This window comes from Sceloporus undulatus, unplaced genomic scaffold (assembly GCF_019175285.1).
Source record: "Sceloporus undulatus isolate JIND9_A2432 ecotype Alabama unplaced genomic scaffold, SceUnd_v1.1 scaffold_18, whole genome shotgun sequence".
Taxonomy (NCBI): Eukaryota; Metazoa; Chordata; class Lepidosauria; order Squamata; family Phrynosomatidae; genus Sceloporus; species Sceloporus undulatus.
The window spans coordinates 582,022-603,751 of record NW_024802940.1 but is presented as its reverse complement, the minus strand read 5'-3'; the positions used below and the strand labels follow the sequence as shown (position 1 = coordinate 603,751).

The 21,730-nt window shown below is 37.8% G+C and overlaps 1 protein-coding gene across 4 annotated transcripts in view; it reads left to right on the top strand.

Moving 5' to 3' along the window:
• The window catches only part of LOC121917438 (oxysterol-binding protein-related protein 1-like), a 102,243-nt gene that overhangs the window by 76,870 nt on the left and 3,643 nt on the right, over nt 1-21,730 (top strand). For 3 of the 4 annotated variants that reach the window (XM_042443404.1, XM_042443407.1, XM_042443406.1), the window contains exons 18-27: nt 5,344-5,419; nt 6,354-6,488; nt 6,934-7,031; nt 7,706-7,888; nt 10,015-10,122; nt 10,540-10,629; nt 11,081-11,207; nt 13,645-13,761; nt 15,993-16,116; nt 17,638-17,728. In XM_042443404.1, the coding sequence (XP_042299338.1) occupies nt 5,344-5,419; nt 6,354-6,488; nt 6,934-7,031; nt 7,706-7,888; nt 10,015-10,122; nt 10,540-10,629; nt 11,081-11,207; nt 13,645-13,761; nt 15,993-16,116; nt 17,638-17,728 (1,149 nt within the window). The remainder of the gene's footprint in view (nt 1-5,343; nt 5,420-6,353; nt 6,489-6,933; nt 7,032-7,705; nt 7,889-10,014; nt 10,123-10,539; nt 10,630-11,080; nt 11,208-13,644; nt 13,762-15,992; nt 16,117-17,637; nt 17,729-21,730) is intronic. The other variant, XM_042443408.1, reaches the window with a different exon arrangement.

Below are 21,730 nucleotides of genomic sequence, written 5' to 3'. Positions count from 1 at the left end.
AAATAGCTCTAATTGGTTTGGTATCTCTTTCCATCTACATAGATAGATATAATTGGAAATAAGAAAGAAGTCCCCATCTGCCTAATGTTTCCATACTTCACTGGTTCTGCAGAAGAAAATGAGTTGAAGGCCTCTGCTGAAGCAGAGACCATCTGTCTTAGATATCACCCATCAGTAGGAAAAAATGAACAGGAAAGATGCTTTCCCCCTTCTGTTCCACATCCCTCAATTCATATACTTGTTGGTTTCTTTCTGGAGACACACATCTGATAATCCCACAATCCAAGTGATTGCTTGTTACTTCAGGGTTTTCTGCTAGCCATTGCACCAGGATGGGAAGTGGCACTCACATTTTTCATATCAATTATTTGTAATACTTCTGACTCCACCAGCTTCTTCAGCATTATCACAGAATGTTCTAGGCTCTTGGAGCTGTGAAAGGGGAGGGTCTATAAAATAAAGGGAACATAAATCAAGCTAGTAAGGAATTCTAGATGGCTGATCTTCCACAGAACTCTGAACATGGCTAAGAATAAATTGTTGTATAAGAGAGAAGGCCAAGATGATCAGTATGGTTCAGAGGGCACAGTGAGAAATAATGTCATTGTGCACACTACAAATTATTCTGATGAGGATTGTCATATTGTAGAGTGTTGAAAGTGCTTTCACATGACTGCTGTAGTACTTAAAGCAACCCTGCAAGGTAGGTATTAGTCTTACATTTTGGACAGAGTCTGAAAGAGTAGCTTGCCTAAAGTCACCTCTTAAGTTCCATTAGGGATTCAGAGCTTACTTCCTTTAAGCCACTTTGCTAGAAAGTGCTCCCAGCCCATCTTAATAGACAGTTTTTGATCAGTCCCATAAGTGTCTCGAGAAACTCAAAAGAATATGATTGTTGAAACTGAAGCCATGCTGTTTTTAAGAAAATCACTGTATCCTTTTTATTCACTGAAACAGTGCAGAAATCAGTAGATACACAGTTAGCTACTTTGGTGGGTTTCTAATAGGTTATGAATTGATTTTGAAATGAAAATGGCTAAGCACAAGATGTAGTACTATAATGTAAAATAAAATATGCAATGTGTATCAGCCTCTTGCCATCCATTTTACTGGGTGGTGGAAGAAAAGAGTGGCAAACTGTGAAACCTTTTCAGATATTTTATGTTGATTTAGGAGAGTCAATTTTAGTGTTTTAAAACTGATTTTATGGTACTAAGTTGAAAGGTCCTTACTACTGATCCACAGTCGCAAATGAGGGTGAGGCAGATATCATCTTAATGAATTTTAGAGTTTGCAAAATGTTTGAAAATCTTTGTCTCACCTCTGGATTCTTTTTCAGATATCCCGGACTGAGCCATATCCTAATAAAGGGGTCTTCTGTCTCACGTCAAGTAGAATCAAAATGTTAACTGGATACAGGCCTGTTTTGTGGAGGGACTTCTACTTTTTCCCCCAATACTCTTAGCTTAGCTAACTGTAAAAAAGAAAAAGAAACAAAACTCATAATTCAGTGATGGAAAAGGGATGCTCCAAATACTGCTGGACTGCTGCTGCTATCATCCCTCTGCCTTGGCTCTTTTGGCTAGGGCTGAAAGGAGTTGCAGAGCCTTATCCCAAGGGCCACACTTTCCCCACTTCTATTTAAAAAAGAACTCCCCTAAGTGTAAATGAAACACAGAACACTTAAATGTTACTTGCAGCAAGTCAGTATCACTTAGTTTAACATTGGTTCAACATTCATAGCTTCCACTCTGGGAGACTTTGAACTACTATTGTTTTTGAAAGGACTGAGAATCTCTACTAAGGAATATTCACATAATTCTTGGGAGAAAACTGTGGTCTAAAACACATTGCAGAAATAATCCAGTTTAAGACTGCTTTAACTGTCCTGGCTCATTGCTAGGGAATCCTGCGAATTGCATTTGTAGTACCAGAGGTCTCTGACAGGAAGGATAAATGTCTCACAAAACTACAATTCCCGGAATTCCCTAGCATTGAGCCAGGACAGTTAAAGTGCGCTCAAACTGGTTTATTTTTGCAGTGTGTTTTCAACCTGTGATTCCAGAGTGGATTTGAATGTGTAACATGGATAAAACAAGGTAGCGTCTTGTAGATAGGCTTAATACAGTATATAAAATGGAAAAAAATGTTTGTTTGTTTTTTAAAAAATCAGATAAGATTGTGGCTGTTCTACTTGAATAGTTTAGCAAAAGCATGTTACTCCATGCCAGGATGCAACTTTTAAATGTATGCTTAATAGATTACTTCTGTCTTTACTGCTGGGATGCATTTGTTTCTGACCTCTTCAGAACTAAGCAGTTTAATATTGGTCTGAATCAGAAGTCACAGGGAACTGACTTCTCTTCTACTTGTCAATGCATTAGCTTTCTTCTTCTGAAGGCTTGGCTTCTCCTATACTACAGTATGCAAAACATGGAATTTTGCATAATGAAACACTAATATTTGAACATGCATGGTCCACAGTGGTGCAGAGAAGTAGGACATTAACTCAGGTGGATATGATCTTGGAGAACTTGCAGAAGGACAAACCAGCTCTCATACAGCATAGAAGAGAAAATTGTCAGTGTGTTGTCAGTATAGGATGTGCCTTGGCTGGATATTAGTCTGAGCAGACAAGTATAAGCAAACATACAATAAAAGAGAAAAAAAGAAACATTGAAAAAGAAGCCAGGCTTGGGAATAGAACTGCATGCCTGTTTAGAACTGGTGGAGGCTTTCCTCCTTAAAGCCTCTGTGATATCTGTGCAGGATTGAGGAAATTTCCAGCTTACTTACTGTTGCTGTTGTTTGATCCCAAAAGAATCAAGAAAAATATTTGAAGAGAACAGACAAATTTAAAATAAATAAAAAAAACCCACATACTGTCTGCAGATTTCCTTCTATGGCTTCTCTCCTAGAGCTCTTTCACATTACACATTTATAACACTTCGATATCACTTTAACTGTCATATTTCCATCCTGTGGAATCCTGGAATTGGTCACTTGATAAAGTACCAGAACTATGTGGCAAAGAATTCTAATTAACTCATGAAACGGCAAGTCCCAGGTTTTCATAGTGTGACATTTTGGCTGTTAAGGCAGAATCATAGTGCTGTAATTGTGTAATGTGGAAGGGGCCCAGGTTTGTTCAAGGACCTTAAGAACATGTCCTCTCCAAGGAGGGAAGATACAGAAGAGGACTCTAAAAGGAGTCCACTGCACCAAAAGTTAGGGTCTTTTTTGTTGATCCCTAAAAGCAATTGATCCAACCTTGTTGAGATAAAAAGCTTGATCTGCCTCCATGGAATGGGAATAGATCTGTGGATCTGTCTAAACTGTTTCCATATAGCTTTTAGGACAGAATACTGTACTGCACTAGGATTGCTTTCTTCCCAGGATAGCAAGGGAGTTCTAAGCATAAATTTCAGTTCAGTTACATACAGGCCATTCATTGTGGTTTTCTCCTTGAAAAGAAGAACACCATAAAACATGCACATTATACAGAATCATGCTTTGTGAAACATTATACTCCAAGAAATGACTGTAATTTTTTACTTGAACTTCCCAAGTAAATTAGCTTTAAAATAAATTATGGGTAGAATGACAGATCTCTGTATGCAGTGATGTGCTTGTCCAAATTCTCCCAGATTATGTTTCCATATTTTTAATAAAATTATCATTCTGGATATTATTTGTTAAATATGTTTTGTTCTTTTTGGTTATCATGTGACTGTTGGCCTGGTGTAGGAATAATTAATATTTTTGGCACTAATAATATTTGATGCATGTACAGTTGGCCCACGGTTATCCACTCATTTTTTAATCAACGGGTTCAACCATCCATAGCAGAAAATATTTTAAAATATTTGCCATTTTATATGAGGGAAACCATTTTACTATGCCATTGTATTTAATGGGACCTGAGCATCCACAGATTTTGATATCTACCTGGGACTCCTGGAATCAAACCCCAATAGATACTAAGGGCCCATGTCATTTTGTCTTTCCTACTGCAGCATAAATACATATGGCAAAATTATTCTTGCCTTCTTTACTCCCACAACCTTGTCAGACAGATTAGTGGCTCGTAGCAGGACAACAGTTTGAATGTGGTACCACCTACCCAGAGCTGAGTTGAAACTTTAATAATTTATATGAACATCATGATGGTGAATTGGTTAAAAGTGTAAGTGTTGAAAAACTGACGAGGGATCTTTTATCTAAGGCCCAAAACATACTACAGAAATAATCTAGTTTGAGAATGCTTTAACTGCCCTGGCTCAAGGCAAGGGAATTCTGGGAACTGTAGCTTTGTGAGACTTTTAGTCTCTGTCAGGGAGCTCTGATGCCACAATAAACAATTCCCACAATTCACTAGCACTGAGTTAGGGCAGTTAAAGCGGTCTCAAAGTGGATGATTTCTGCAGTGTGTTTTGGATCTAAGTTGCTATAGTACAGGCTGTACAGCCAAACCGTTCAGAGGGTGATATAGTGCTGTTGGAAAGCTGTTACTACATGTGATATGCATGTTCACTTTTTCTGTTCCATTATGGGCTTTAGTGAAACGGGTTTTGTAGACTGCTGTGCTTCAAGCAGTAATTGGAAAAGGTTGCTATTAACTTTCAGAGGCATGACTAGCACTACTGTTTTGCCCATCTACATTCTGGTCTGGCTGTTGTGGGAACCTACTGGATGATGCTTATGAAATGTCACTCTTCTCTTCTGTTTTAAATTTGGTTTTTAGAGCTTGTAAAAATAAGTACATAAAACAGTCAGTGCTCGCATCTACCTCTTTAGTAAGGAAGGGAGAGAGCCATCCTCATCTGTGTTTCCTCTCCATTATGTTCTACTGTTCACGAACACCTAGATTTCTTTCAGTTATTAATTTACTTGCTTATTTAGCTGCTATTTGTGACAAGCCTCCTAGGAAAAACATTGCCTTAACTGGTTTCCTATAAACCAATGCCACAGTTTTGGTTGCTATTTCACAGGCATTTGAATGGGTATTTGTAACTAGTTTTGGGGATGATTCATTCCACATAGGTCCCATCAAATTACAAATGAAATTTGTAAGCGAGGGAGTAGTTACTAGTGGGTCATTGTTCAGAATTTGGTTCTGGTCAGTATCTTACATATTCTGCATAAGAGAGTTGGGATGCATAATCCTGCAGATGTTGGACTGTAACACCCATCAGCCCTAGTCAGCAATGCTAGAGGTGAAAAACTGGGAGATACAGTTCAGTATTTGGAGATCTGTGCATTCCCTATCCCTGCTTTACTTTTACAGATTTATGTATTGTGTGGGCCTCAACAGTGTGGTCTCTTGCTTCCATTCCAATATAGGACAAGCCTGCCTTCTCCAATGTTTTCCAGAAATGATTTCAGTATTTGGAGCATCTTAAGAAAATGCATTGGAATGGTATGTAGCTTGCAATAAAAATATGTGCACAGTATTTTACTGAATTGTGTTATGTGATTATATCCTTGTGCAAAACAATTGGGATCGATAATAATCTGCACAATTTTGAAGTAAATGTACTGTATGTGTTATCTTTTAGTGCTACAGAAGACATTGAAAAGACATGGAAAATTTGCTCATTAACAATTTCACTGCCGTTGTCAGCCTTTTCAGTTTTTGTAATTCACATGAATGAGTGTATGTAATGGACAAGTTCCAAAAACTTTCTAAACATTCAAGATATCTCATGAAAGTGGAAGTAAAACATAGAGATAACAATAGAAAACCAGAGTTTGAGACAATGCCACAGGAACACCCCCCCACACACACACACCCCTAAAGTGGAATCATATGGCATGAAAAAATGATTCCACCAAGATGCTGATACACCAGGCAGCATCTGTAAACGTTGACATTGTTTGTCGAGTTTTCAAGAATTTTAGAAGCATTTTAACTTCAGTTGAATACTAATACTAACAAATGATTTGTTTGTGTTACTTTCAGTAAAGCAGACCACAAAATAGAGAGCATTAGCTATGTATTGGAAGCTCTTGTTTTTGTCAGGTAGCCTTGGATACGATGTTATTTCTCTTCTTAACCCCTCTTGCCACTAAGTGAAATGTGCAGTTCACAATGGCTATCCCAAAGATTACCCTTGACAATGTGATCTTCCTTGAGCGTTACTATAGCACCAGAGCAGGACTTTAACTTTTTAAAGTAGGCCTATGTAAAGGAGCTTGTTTCTTTCTCTTTGTATTGCTCTGTTTTCCATTCTGTCCTCCTCCCAATGGTCTAGGTTGTTGTTGTTGATCACATAAACCACTCCCAAAATTAGAACATAGTAGTATAGGTAAATTGGTATATATCTTAACACTGTTTTTAAAAATTCTACTAGGAGCTGTCCAAGATCACTATGCCGGTAATTTTTAATGAGCCACTAAGTTTCCTACAGCGACTGACGGAATACATGGAACACACATACTTAATTCATAAAGCCAGCTCACTTTCTGACCCCATAGAAAGAATGCAGGTATTTCTACTCTGAAGAGTTGTGGCTGTTTTGTTGTTGTTGTTTGTAATGTAGATACTTTTTCCTATAGGCCAAAAAAAAAAAAAAGTTGTGCTGTTTATTACTGTAGTATTGAAAAAACTGCTGTGATCTTTGATTATAAAAGGTGCTTGCTGAAATACAATTTAATTTTACTGCTATAGTGTTAAAGAAACCTAGCGGTTGGATATCTGACCTGCTAGATTCATTTTAGGTACCACTGCTTAATGTGGAGATAGTTTTGTTTTCTCTTTATCTCCCTTTATCCCCTTTTCTCTGTGTCTCTTACATTTTTGAATGTGCTACTCCACTACTTGAATATTTACCTTTTTCTTATGAAAATTATTTTAAAAAAAGACAGACTATGTGGGCAGGATGTTCTGCTTTATGCTAGTATAAATATGCTTGTAAATGGCTTTCTCCACAGTGTGTAGCTGCATTTGCTGTCTCTGCTGTTGCCTCTCAGTGGGAGCGAACAGGAAAGCCATTCAACCCATTACTTGGAGAGACATATGAACTAGTCAGGTAATAAATACATAATGCATTTGAGTGATTGGCTTAATGAGCAGATACAAGTATGCCCTCTTGGACATGATGTACAGCTAGCCAGTGCATAATATTAGCCTGAAGAAGAAGAGCCCTCCATCCTTGCCAACTGTCATCTTCCGGCCTGGAGGGAGTGAAAAGACAGGATTAATGCCATCAGGCCCGGCCTCGATTAAGAAGAGCCCTCCCTCCAGTCCATCTGCCTTGATCCAGGTCTCAGAGGGAGAGAAGAACTGTTGGACATGATTCCCTTCCCCACCACCATTCCCTTCTCCTTTTGTGTCTTGTCTTTTTAGATTGTAAGCCTGAGGGCAGGGAACCATCTAATTAAAATAATAATTGAAAGCCTCTCTGAGAGCCTTTAGGGCTGAAGGGTGGGGTATAAATACCGTTAATAAATAATAAATAATATATAGTTTGCTAAAGTCTTTAATCACTACATAGTGACAATAATTAAAACGTTTGCTTGGCTGAACTGTTAATGTTTGTTCTGGACAATGCAATATGATTAATTTCATGTAAGGTATTGGTTGAAAACATAACTTGGTTTAAGCTGTTGTTCAGGTATTTTCTTTTTATATTGCACAAACCTAGCATGTCAATGTCTGCTTTTGTAGTCTAGCTTCAATTCAACTATTTCTTTCTGTGTTTAGAGAAGATCTTGGATTCAGACTCATTTCAGAGCAAGTTAGTCATCACCCACCAATCAGTGCTTTTTATGCAGAAGGAGTGAATAACGATTTCGTATTTCACGGTTCCATTTATCCTAAACTCAAGTTCTGGGGAAAGAGTGTTGAAGCTGAACCTAAGGGAATAATAACTCTAAAACTCCTTGAGTAAGTGGGTCAGACAACTTTGCTAAATTACAGTTACCATAGATAAAATGCTTGTAGTATATATATTGCATTACCGCATGAATTATAATAAAACCTAGATTCTTTTTCTGGCAGAGATGAGATCAAGTAGGCATGGAGGAGAAGGAGGGGAGGGACAAAATGAAACTTCACTTTCAAGGCTGTTTGTTCAAGTTGTTTTCTCTAGCACTTACGGAGCTGCTGACTATTTGGATCTCATCCTAAATGTGTGAAGCTTTTCATTCACTCTGTGTAAATCTAGAATAGGTGGCTCCTATGTTGCTACTGAAACCTGAACATACATGAAGAACAGGCAGTGAAGGTGGTGGGACCAAGGAATGGGGAGAGTTATGTTTGGAGGGTGAGGAGTGGAATTGACTGAACAGTATTATACAGCATTAATGTTAAAAGAATAGCAAAAAAGATACTCAGACCTGTCAGACTGACAGGTTTGACACCAATGCTAATTCCAGAAACAGATTCAATAACTGTTAATGTCTATTTTCTACATTGTTTAAAGGTGGAGTACATAGTCTGGATCTACACATACACACATTTTACCATGACACTAAACCTATGGGTTAGATTAGGTTGAGTGCTAGGACTAGCCCGGCATCTCCATTTATGACTAAATGAATATCTAAATTGGGATTTCCCTGATCCTAGCCTGATATTCAGCCCATTAGTCAGCCTTGCCTAACCTATGGCCCTCCAGGTTCCATTGGCCATGGCTGGTATGGCTAATGTGCAGGAATGCTAGGAGTTATAGAATAATACATCTGGAAGACTCCAGGTTGAGGAAAGCTGCAATGTTTTTGAATTCTTCTTATGAGACATCTATAGTTATAGATAGGAGTCAGTGTGAGAAATTTTACTGTGTTTGGTTTTGTTCTGACTGTTGCAAGGCTAGATGTCAGGCTAACCTCACTACTGTACTTAATAAGGCATGATATCATAGCGACAAAGTAAAAAGGTAAGCTATCGTGTGTATAAGGACACTTCTGGAATATTTGACCAAAGTGTGCTAGCAACCAGTTGCCCAGTATGCTAATTGTAGAGAAGATGGCTGAACTTCTGGAATTATATGTGCTGTAGCCTCCAAAGAAGAGTCTAATAGTCAAAATAATGTAATTGTTGTCTTTGAGTGGATGTGAGATTCTTTCCTGAATCTCGTTGTCTCCTTCTTTGGAAACATAGCAGAGTCTGGGCAGCAAAGCTGTCTCCCTGTCATTCATTCCTTGCAATGGGGCAAACTCAGCAAAGACAATGTGACATTCTGCTGTCTTGGTGAAGATGGCTGAAGACATTGGTCTGTTGTTTCTCTGGAATACCTTTGCAACCCTAGCCTATTGCAGTCATTGTATTGTATATAAAATGCCCACAGAATTAAATTATTAACTCCCTTGTCAGATCTTCAACTAGATCTGATTTTAGAGCTGCCATGCATTCTTGTAAAATAATTTAGCAAAGCACAGTACAATGGCAAGGCATTTTTATTTTGTACTCTGAAAGTTCCCAACTCAATCTGCAAAGGCATTGTGTTATGTTCTTGTCAAATGATGTCCCCTGTATTATTTCAGGCTGACAGAAATATGTGCTATATTATTGCTGCACTGAAGGCTAGCTTTCACAGTGTGAGTTTAGGTATTAGTAAGGTGTGTATGCTTTTTTGATTGGAATAACTACAGTTGTGCTTTGGTACTATTCTCCATCTTTGCTACTCTTGCTGTCTAAATTGAACGACCTGCATTTGACCTGTAACAAATTATTCAGGGCAAGCAGTGTGCTCAGTTTGAAAGTGACCTGATGTAGAGGTATCTAAGAGTTAAAGTGTCTTTGGGAACAGGGGAGGTGTTGTGTTCAGCATGCAAACATTTAGTTTCTGTCAGCAGAGTAATGCACTGGAACTTGTTAGGTCAAAGAGTACATCAGATCAGCATTTTCCTTTGCTTCTGTGTGTATGGACAATATATGCTGCATTGTTTGACATACTGCCAGTGGCAAAAGTGGTTTAAAATACAGATTTATGTAGCTTAAAAAAAAGAAAGAAAGGTTTTGAAGGATGTGTGGTTCTAACAGTCTGTACTGTATTCTCTTTTTAACTCCAGACACAATGAAGCATACACATGGACAAATCCTACATGCTGTGTGCATAATATTATTGTGGGCAAGCTTTGGATTGAGCAATATGGGAATATGGAAATAACCAATCACAAGTAAGATGGAAATTTGACTTTCTGCTTGGATTGAAAATTCATTATGCTCTATTATAGCATCTGTAAAATGGGCACTCTAATTCCAAGGCACAGTTTTTAAAAACTCACATAATTATGCTTAGAAGAATTTGGTATTGTTGAGCAATATGAGTTTTTCTGGTTTGTCATTCACCCAGGCACAAAACATGGCTGGAATTTGTGCAAGATCATAGCTGCTTTGTTGGTGATGTCAGACTATATTATGTTACCGCTTTACAGTGGTCAGAAAGCTAATATGTGTGTTGAGTTAGTTGGGAATATTTTTCTTTTCCCACTAATACAATTAAGTCTGGAGGGGGTGGAATCCAAGGCAGAGATTGTCATATCTGAGTGTAAATTTTAACATGCTGAAGATGTAACTTGATACGTCTTCCACAGAACTGGTGAAAAATGTATGTTAAATTTCAAACCCTGCGGCCTTTTTGGGAAGGAATTACACAAAGTAGAAGGCTATATTCAAGATAAAAGGTAAATATATCCATTTTTGTTAATATTTCCAAATACATTTTCAAAGAGGCTGAAGAGTTTAATTCAGAAAGGGCAGAGTCTCTGAACAGTAGTATATGCTGCCTTCTTCAGATTCTTGCAGAGGCTATCAAGGGTGTCATCTTTGATCAGAGGTGATTGCCCTCCATGGTGTTTCATCTGCCCATGTCTTGCTCATTGGCTTTATTCTACCGTCAGTTAAGAGAATGAAACAGTCAGGTTTGAGAAGCTGACTAATAACTAATGAGAAATGTTGGGAGAAATCCCTTTCTAAGGGATTTCCTCCAACATTTCTCATTAGGCATTAGTTAGCTTCCCAAAGCTGACTTTTTGCTCTCTTAAGTTTTGTGTAGAGCAGGGAGCTGAATATTAGAATTAGGTAAAATACTTGTACTGTTTTCTAAAATTCATTATTTTGGGTGTTTTTGGACAGCAAAAAGAAACTTTGTGCACTCTATGGAAAGTGGACTGAGTGTTTGTACAGTGTTGATCTTGCTACATTTGAAGCTTATAAAAAGAATGACAAGAAAAACACAGACGAGAAGAAAAACAATAAACAGGTACTATATAAAAATGCAGAATAGCAAACTGCTCAAATTTAGATCAGTAGAAGTACAATTTTTCTTTGACTAAATAATTGGAATGATGTGAAGGATTTGAAAGTGCTTACACAACCGCTGTGCTTTCCCAAAACAGCTAGAAGTTTCCAAAGTCAGGCTTTACGTGTCTAATTTCCAGTGTGTGTCATTTCACAAAGGCAGTTAGAGACTTCCTAAAGCCATGGTCTCTTCCTCTTGCCTCTCATGATTTTTTACATTTCATAATTGGTATTAAGGAAAATTTCCCTTCCAAGCTCAGACATAATGTCAACTGGTTTGTACACCAAGATCTTCATCTTGCCAAAAGCAGAATATAAAAGAAAGGATAATGGTGATTAGAAGAGGTGGAAACAGCAGGGGAGGTGGAAACTGTGCTTTTTTAATCTCCACACTCATAAACCATGATTTATGAGTACTGTATAGAGACTATGGTTTAAGAAGTTTCAAACAATTATCTGAATTAGATGTTTGTCCTGTTTGGTGGATGTGGTGACATCTTATATTTCTGTAATTATAGGATCCTTCTGAAATTGTTGTAGTAAGCAAGATCTCTTTAAATTCATTAAACGTACAATTTTTTTTTCTCCTGAGCTTTGATTGAGTCTTGCAAACAGCAGTGAACACGGGAGACAGGCTGCCATTTGATGTTCATAAAATTCTCTTTTGAAGATACTCAATGTGTTCTGCTGACAAAGGGGCTGATAGTCTCACACAAAACAGGACTAGATCTTAAAAGAATTGCCTTTGTTTCTAACAGTGGGGGGAAATGCTCACTGCCTTGCTTTGTGTTTGTGCCTCAAAACACCTAATGGCCAGCAGAGGTGTAGCATTTGCCTTCATCAAACTTCTTTCCACCATCTTAAACTCTGCTTTAACATCTCATGAAAGATACAGCTCTGTGACCCTCCATTGTCTAATTTATTCTTGTAAAATGACTTAGAACACTGATGCCTGAAGAAGAAGCCTGTAAGATTTGTAAACTTGCATGATGTAGTTTATGCCTTTTGCTTGGCCTAATAAAAGTATAACTGAAATGGACGTTTTGGATTTTGCTATTTTTGGGGGGAGAAATGGTCTTTTTCACTGTTCTATAAATGATCCTAAACCATGCCTACTGTTGATGCCAAATGCATGGCCGAAGAATGGCCAAAACTTTTCAAAGACTTCCTTAAAATTATACAAAATATAAGCAAACTTAATATAAGGGAATAAAGCATCCATCTTGTGTGTTAAGTCTTTTTAACTCAGTGGAACAGATTTCAGCACATGTTTATCTTTTGGCTGAGTCTTTCCACTATTGTTTGTATATGCTCATGTCAGACCAATTATGCTAAGTTTTTAATGTTTATAACTTCAGATGTCTTCCTTCTAAACACTCCAGTAGGGTTTCATTTTATTGTCACCTCCAGTTAGCTTGCAGTACCTATTCTTGGGAGTATGGAAAGGCTCTGGAGATTTATTGCTGTCTTCAAGACAGCACCTGTAGAGAGCCCAGGGAACAGGAAGAGAAGAGAAGAAAAACAGAGCGTTCATATATATTCCTCATGCCTCATTTTCAATATCGGCTTTTATAGAAGGTTGCTAATATTGTGGAGGGAAAAAAATAAATAAAGTGCTTAAGATGGGAAAGGCTTCTTAATCTTGTGACGATATAAGGGAGTAGGCTAGGAGCAACTTACTAATGATATGGATTTTAACTTGGACTTCTAAATGACTTCTAAAAACGAATGAATTTTCACCTAAGTCTTTTTTCTTCAGTATAGAAACTGAATGTTTTGCTATTACTCTATACACACACACACACACATTGTGCATTCATTTTTCCCCATCTGTGATTGTCAAAATTAACACTATAATTTTGTGAACTGATTGCTTTGGAGAAGGTCAGTTTAAGGGTCAGCAACTTTGGGAGGCCCAAATACCTATTTTCCTAAGACCTTCCAAAAGCCACATGGACTACAAGAAATGTCCCCAAAAATATATGGGGAAAAAAAAGAAGTGGCTCAATGATTATGGCATGATAGTTTGAGCATTGAACTCTGAGACTGGAAACCAGGGTTAGATTCCCAGCTCAGCCATGAAACCCATTGGGTGACCTTGGGCAAGTCACATACTCTTAAGCCTCAGAGGAAGTCATTGGCAAACCTCCGCTGAAACCACATGATAACACTAATTTTATTTTTAAAATAACGATTTGTATGTAATAATTCATGTAAACTGCCTTGAGTTTGTTTTGGGAGAAAGTCAGGGTATACGTTAATAATAATAATAATAATAATAATAATAAGCAAAAAACAAATAGTCATTGCTCCTTTTGATCTAACAGTAAGTAGTATTATGAAGTGTTATCTTGTAGTTTCTTGATTTGATGTGCTATATTTCACATGCCTTCTTTTAGACAGGCAATTCTGATGAACCAGATGAGATGCCCTTGCCAGATTCTGAAAGTGTGTGTGTTATTCCTGGAAGTGTATTATTGTGGAGGATAGTTCCAAGGCCTTCAAACTCAACACAGGTGAAGACTCTTAACTCTGTCCTGTCAAATTATTTTCTCTCAAGGCTTTATACTTATGCTCTTTTTTTCCTCTTTTTTGTATGTGTATGTATTTGAAATTTGATGTGATCAGGACCTCATGCTGTCTGGATAGTTGGAGGGAGGGAAAGGAGAGACAGAATATGCATATATTTGCTCCAGCTTGTGGTTCAGTTTCAGTAAATCCACTGGCAGGTTACAGTTTGGTGTCACAAGTTACATTTGATCACACCACCACCTTCCATCACTTCCTTTGCTAACAATGATGTTAAATGACATTAGTAAAAGACACAGTTTGCCCAGTTGGTATGTAAGTAGACCTTTCCAGGTGTGGCTGTTTTGTCAGCTAGCAGTTTTTCATTGGCCATGCTGGCTGTTGGATTTTGGAAACAATATTCCAAAAAAGGGGTGGGTGGGAGAAGCTTTCTGAGCTTTAGTTATGTAACCTTCACTGTGAATAGCAGAGAAGAATAAGGTTTCCACTCTAGCAGTATTGGGAGCTCCTCCTTTGATGATTCTCAAAGCTTAACTAGGCTATGATCATTTAACTAGATTCTGGTTAAACAGACTACAGATAGTATCCCTTATCTGGAAATCTGAAATACTCCAAAATCCAAAATTATCCATGTGTGGTTGAGATAGTGACATCTTTGCTTTCTCATGGCTCAGTGTACACAAACTTTGTTTCAGTGCACAAAATTATTTAAAAATGTTGCATCTAAAATTAACTTCAGGCTTTGTACATATAGTGTATAAGAATCATAAGTTAAGTTTGTGTTAAGACCTGGATCTCATCTCCAAGATATCTCATTATTTATATTCAAATATTCCAAAATCCAAAACACTTCTGGCCCTGACCATTTCTGATAAGGGATACTCAGTCTTCATTAGAGAGTTTGCATGAGCATGGATGCCAGAACTCTCTTCATTTTTAATAGCTATATTCTAGTTTTCTTGTTCAATAAAGTTTTCTGATGTGTTCAATTTCTCTTTTATTTGAAAACACTTATTCACAGATAAAAGGAAACAGATGCCTTTGATTGGCCATGGAACATGAACAACAACCACTGGTTTTCTTGTTTCTGTTTCAGGAATACTGATTCAGAATTTAATACCTATTATGGTTAGAAGTCCTTCTCATTTTCAGCTTAAATTTATTTGTAGCAGTTGGGGATGTGAGAACAAATGGCCACATTATTTAACAAAGTGGTTGAACCTTCTGTATTTCTCACTCTTGAGCACAGCAGTGCACACTAAGAGTTGCACTAAACATTTTTTAAAATACTTTATTAGCCAAAATAAGTTGGTTGTCACTTGTTGATTTATTTTCTTTCTTCAACAATTAGCTAGGCTTCTGCTTCTTTAATATAGAGAGGTGATACAGATGGCATATTACTTGTGCAAGAGCTGCGCAGTTAGGGAGTGGCCACACTAGAGAATGTTCAACATCACATTGGTAACCTATATCCATCTTGTGGTTAAGTTCTCAGATCTGTACTTGTCTTAAGTCTTGCATGGGTGATCTTACTAGAAATGAATACAGAATACAAAAGAAGCAAGTACAGGGTACTACTTAATATTTTCCACACTATTGAAATTGATTCTGGCGCGTTACAGACCGCCCCTTAGGGGCGGCCTGTAGGCGCACCTTTCCCTGCCGGATCGGGGCCTCAGCAGCCAGAGCGGCAGCCGCTGAGACCCCGATCTGCCACTTTCCGGGCTGCGGGGAAGCGGCAAAAGGCTCCTTCCCCGCAGCCTGGAAAGGGGTATCCTTGGGGCTTCAAGCCCCAAGGACACCCCGCGGCGGCGGGGAGAAGGAGAAAGGGGCCGTTTGGCCCCTTTCTCCTTTGGTCCGCTGGGCGCATCCGTCTGAAGGCTGCGCCCAGCGGACTAAACGAAGAATGAGCTCCGAAATGCAGCTCCTTCCGGGGTTGCGGAAAGGGTGCCTTAGGCGCCCTGCCACGACCTCAATACGTCACAACCGCGCCGCCTCATTTGGAGGCGGCGCGGCCGTGACGTATCGATGACGGCGGCCGTGTAGAACGGCCGCCGCCATAATAGCCCCAAGACTGATCCCTGAAGAGTTCGATCAGATATTTCCTGAGAGAGTATGTAATCCTGTTACCAGCTGATCCTCCTTCATAAGAAACAAAAACTGTGTTCAAAGAAGCACTTACTTCTCTCTATATGTTTTGGGTTTATTTTCTTTTTAGATGTACAACTTCACTACCTTTGCTATGGCTTTGAATGAACTGGATCAAGAAATGGAAAGTGTTATTCCTAAAACCGATTGCCGGTTAAGGCCTGATATAAGAGCTATGGAAAATGGTGACATAGGTAAATTTAAAACTTTAGCTTTTTTAGAATGTGCATACATGGAGTGATTAAAAAAATGTGTCTAAATGCTTCCTTTTATAGGGCACATTGTTCATGTACAGATTTGTTTTAGCAACTATGTTTTACAGATTCCTTTGTAGAGGAATTGCTTGCTTAGTGATATAAAGAGTAAGCAGATACCGATTAGGTAATGCTTTAACTCTCTTGTTTAAAAATATTTTCATCTGGCTTTTCCATAGCACAGTCAACAAGGCAGTTTATTTTCATTCAGTGTCCTTTGTTAGTGATGAATTTTACATAATTGAGACTTCTGTCTTCCTGGACATTTGGTTTCAAGTTTGCTCTTTCTCATTCTGAAATCATGTGTATGAGTAGTTTGCTTGGATTTTGTAGCCACGATACCATCAAATTACTGTTGTTCATACTTTCCATAACCTATGAATTCAGAATATGATGGCAGCAAATAAATGTTTTTTTATTTTGTTTTCCAGTGTAATGTTGTAAGAGCAAAGCTGCAAGTGTGAAAAAGCTGGAAGTAATAACAGCCTTTTTTTAAAAAAATATTTTTATTAATGCAATTTAAAAACATGGTATAAAACATTCACATCTTGCACATACAAATCATAGAGTTAGGAAAGGAAAAAGACAGAGAGAAAAGAAAAAAGAGATTAGAGAGTGAAAGATAAAAAAGAAATAGTGAGAAAGAAGAAAAAATACAGTATAGATAATATTCCTATCTACAGTCATTCATTACTTCCTATTGGTTACCTTGAAGTGCTGCTCTCTAGCTTTGTCTAGATTAATAATAATAATAATAATAATAATAATAATAATAGTTTATTATAGATGAAAGCGGTGTACAACAGAACAAAACAAATCAATTCAAAATAAAACATAACATATTACAATCATAATCAGATGATAAAACTACTAAAATTACAATTAAAAACTATTAAAACCATACAACTATTAAAACCCAATACAAACTAGCTGGATAAGTAATTATGATCTTAAATTACTTATTAGACAAACAGACTTAATAGCAACAAAGTTCTAATATGCCTATCACCATCAATATCTTATGATAATTTCTCTAGTCCCATTATTTGAGTATTAAAATATATTTTATGTTGGGGTGGAACAATCTAGAGTTGGCCCTTGGTGTCTGCTGGGGTTTGGTTACAGGAACCACCACCACCACCCCCATGAGTATCAAAATCTGTGGATGCTCAGGTCCCATTAAATATAATGGTGCCCCACATATAAAATGGTAAATCAAGGTTTGCTTTTTGGAATTTATATATATTTTGAATATTTTCAGGCCATGAATGGTTGAGTCCATGGATAACGAATCTGTGGATATGGAGGTCCAACTGTCAATTTCATACAGCAGAGAAAGGTCTTGCAGTTTGGGGTGTTTTTAAAAATTGCCACTGTCACCAGCTTCTTGATATCGCAGCTATTTAAGCAGACATTAATATATTAAGGATGTGACACAGCTGTTGTTGTTGTTGTCGATAGATGTAGCCAGTGAAGAAAAGAAAAGACTTGAAGAAAAACAAAGAGCAGCTCGTAAAAACAGGTCTAAATCTGAGGAAGAATGGAAGACGAGGTTAGTATATGGGGCAGAAATCTTGAGCAAAAATGGTTGACAAGTTCGTTCTTGGCTGTTTTACATCTCTTTAATCTAAGTACTTTGCTTCAGCCCCTTTTGTTTAATACATAGGTAGTCACAGAAAAAGTTCAGGTGTAGTGCCTGTGCAGTGCTGGACTGTCAGAGTTCTTTTAAAAATGAATGTTCCATCATTTTCAGGTGGAGCAGGTATAATTGGTAATTAACCACTTAGTTCTGCTCACATCAGTCATTCCTTCTTTGGTAGACTTGTTTTTGCTAAGCTTTCTTAAAGCTTAGGGTTTAATATTAGTCCCTTGGTTTTCAGCACTAGAATTAGACTTTCTTGGCTGCATACACAAACTGATTGTTTTCAATACAGTCATACTGGAGCTTATGAAAATACTTAACTCTTTTAAGCCACCACAGGGAACCTGTTGTTGTTGTTGTTGTTGTTGACTGAGTCTCCCTTATCCAAAGTGCTTGGCACCAGAAGTGTTTTGAATTTTATTATTATTATTTTGAAATACCCGCACTTGCATATAGGTTCATAATGAAATATCTTGGAAATGGAATCCAAATCTAAACACAAAATTCCATTATGTTTTGTATATACCTTATATTCATAGCCTGAATGTAATTTTATACACAATATTTTAAATAATTTTGTGTATGAAACAAAGTTTGTGTACACTGAACCATCAGGAAGCAAAGATGCCACTATTTCATGAAAAAGGGGGGAGTATTTCAAATTTTGGAATTCTGCATAAGTGAGACTCAATCTGTATGATTATAATTATTCCCTGCCTTTCTTTCAATAAAAGGGTTTTCAACGCAGCTAAAAACATATTTAAAATCAGTACAGATTTAAACTAAACTCCTAAAGGGAGATACAGTCCTTCAAATAACCTGTAACCAAGCTGTATAGAGTTTTACAGACCAAAGCCGGCACTTCAAATTGTGCTGAGAAATGAGCTAATCAGTTGTTCTCTAGCCCTTCTCTGGTAAAATAATTAGAAAACAACAGAATGGATAGTTAATGGAGTGGAGAGGAACATCAGAACAAACAGGCACTAAGAAAACATCGGTGGAAAAGGCGAGACAAAAGAAAAGAGAGAAAAAATAAGCCTAAAATATCCCAGAATAACTTCTCACTCTCATGTATCCAGTCTAAAAGAGCGTGGTATGAAGTGCTAAGTACAGTAACAGACCAAATTATGTCAGATACATTTAATAACAGGTTCGGTGTAGTCATACTGGCCACATGACAATGCTGGCTCTTTGACTTAGTAACGGAGATGAGCACCGCCCCCTATAGTTGTATGACTAGACATTCATGTCAAGGGACTATCTTTACCTTTTACCTTTACATTTAATATATTCTTTCCTATTTTTATAATATTGAATGTACTTTAGAGAACAGTAACTCATAGCTACTAGATGTCTTTTATAGCAGATATTTCTCCAAGCAGGAACAATGCTTACAAAGTCAATCCAGCCTCTGAATAGAGAATTTTATGGCCCTTATTTGCCAATCAGTAAACAACACATCTTAAACAGGAAAAATGACTTAAAAAACCAATATTCTTAATGGTTGCACCAGACAAGGATCCCTCCATTTCCACTTGAATCTGTGTCCCACCTGAAGGGCATTTGAGGAACTCACCTGAATAATTTGGGGGAGTTTTCTGTTGCCACAGAAGGCTGCAGCAGGTGATGGAAGGGAAGAAAATCTCAGTTCTGTTGGTGCTGAATAGCAGCCTCTACTGTTGGAACTTGGCCATTAAGTTCATCCGTTGGCATTGGAAACTACAGGATGTAAAATGTGTAGGTTCTTATGCAATGAGTTTGCCAAAAATAAATTGCAATATATTTTAATGGCAAGGCAAGTTGCTCAATAAACCATGCAGATTTTAGATCAGATTCATTCTTTATGTCCATTTTTAGAAGCCATTTAAATTAGGGGAGGAGGCAACATTGTCCCTTCAATGATTTATTCAGTTTAGCAGGATGCTTTTAACTGCTTGCAATCAGGAGCTCAGTGTACTCTAGTAACCCTGAGCTGTTGCACAAAGAATATGGTGCGATAAAATTGTTTCTCTACCAAAATAGCTGAAAACAGGTTCATACGGCTCTGTGCTATTGGTATCTCAGATTGAAAAGCAAGCAAGTAGAAGTTTCTTGCATTAAGCATTGGTTTTATTTTAAATGTTTGCTAGTGAACAGTTTTTAAGGCACTTCACAACCTGTGGCATGGGTGGATATTTGTCAAAATCTGTGTTTCCTGAAAAACTCCTATTTCTTGCCTTTCTGGTGGTTGAAGACACCAGTTAGGCTTCCAGTTTTTGAACAAGGAAATTGATCAAATCATTGTCAAAAATGTGGACTTGATGCTGCGTTGGGTATTGCATGTTAACAGTCAAAATGGGATATAAACAAGCCTTTACAGAATCAGTGAGCAGCTCAGACAATAGTGCATTGTTGATATTCATGGAAACATGAATGCAACCACTGTGCTCTGGGCATCTTTTGTCATCACTGGCAAAAGGGCAAGTGTGCTGGTGTGAACAGGAACGGAATGGATTCCCAGATTTAAATTAGAGGAAAGATTTAATTGCTGAATTATTCCTACAAGCAATAGTTTCATTGCCCAGTTATCTTTGGGAGACATTAATTTATGAAGTTTAACCAACCTGAGGTCTTCCAGTGCTCTATTCTGACTTACTCAGACTGTAACATAAACAAAGAAATAGTAAAGCTAGAAATACAGAGGAGACCAAAGAATTCAGAGGCAATAAAAATAAAAGTCAATTGATTTCCCCGCATTATTTCAGGTAGCTAATTTTTTTATACAATCCACATTCATGAGGATGTTGGTCTTTTCATGGTGTTTACATTATGAATGCTAGTTCTTACTGGCATTAGGAACATGGGTGTGGATGTGCACACACAGGTTCACATGCACAAAATGGTTGGTGCCAGCAGTGCAGAAAGAGAATACAGTGGTGCCTCGGGTTACGAAATTAATTCGTTCCGCCGCGGCGTTCGTAACCCGATTTTTTTCGTAACCCGAAAAAGCCATAGCCGCTAGCGCTGGAAAGCCGCGTTTCGTGCGAAAAAGCGCCGAAAAGCACCAAAAAATTTTTTCGTAAGCCGAAAAAAAAAAGTAACCCGGAACAGTTTTTTCCTATCTAATTTTTTCGTATCCCGGAAATTTCGTAAGGCGGTCATTTCGTATCCCGGGGTACCACTGTACAAATTGGACATCCACCTCCTAAGACATTTTCCTCAGGTTGGGATATATAGCAGTCGTCTGCAGAAATTGTCATTGGGTATCATCCAGAGTTTGGGATTAACTACTGTAGTTACAACCAAGTAGTTAATTGTAATTCCCCATCTTTAATAATGGTACAAATGCATTATATTACAGTTGTAGTAGAATGAGGGATGAGTTCACTCCTTTTGTTGTGTAATCATAACTCATAGGTTTAATTTTATAACTATAGTTATAATTACAGTTACACTCACTAAATGGTGGTGGAGGAAAATCCCATGGTTCAAGAGCTTTCTCATGCTGTGCTTTATCTGTTGTGTCAGGCTGTGTTGTAGGGTACTGAGGCAGTGATAGGGACAGGCTGTTTTGTACCATAGGCCTGTGGCTTACAGCGTTCAGAAGAAAACTTGGGGCTTGTAGCATTCAGACAGTAAATACTTTAGTTGACTTTGGAGCAATTGGAAGGTTGCATTTTAAAACTGCATCTGTAATGGTAACTAAGCATTTGGGGTGAAGGGCCTCTCTGTTGCCATTGTTGGGTTGCTGCCTGACATGGTTTCCCAGAGTAGTAAAATTAATTTCCACTTGGAACAAAAAGCTGTAGATAAGGATTTAAGAGTTTCTGAAGGTTTTCTCTGGCTCTTGACTTGGAAGGATTTTTTTTCCTGTCAGAAGCTATTGAGCAGTCTCTGCCAAATAGCTTTTCTACACACTTCCACATGTTGCCT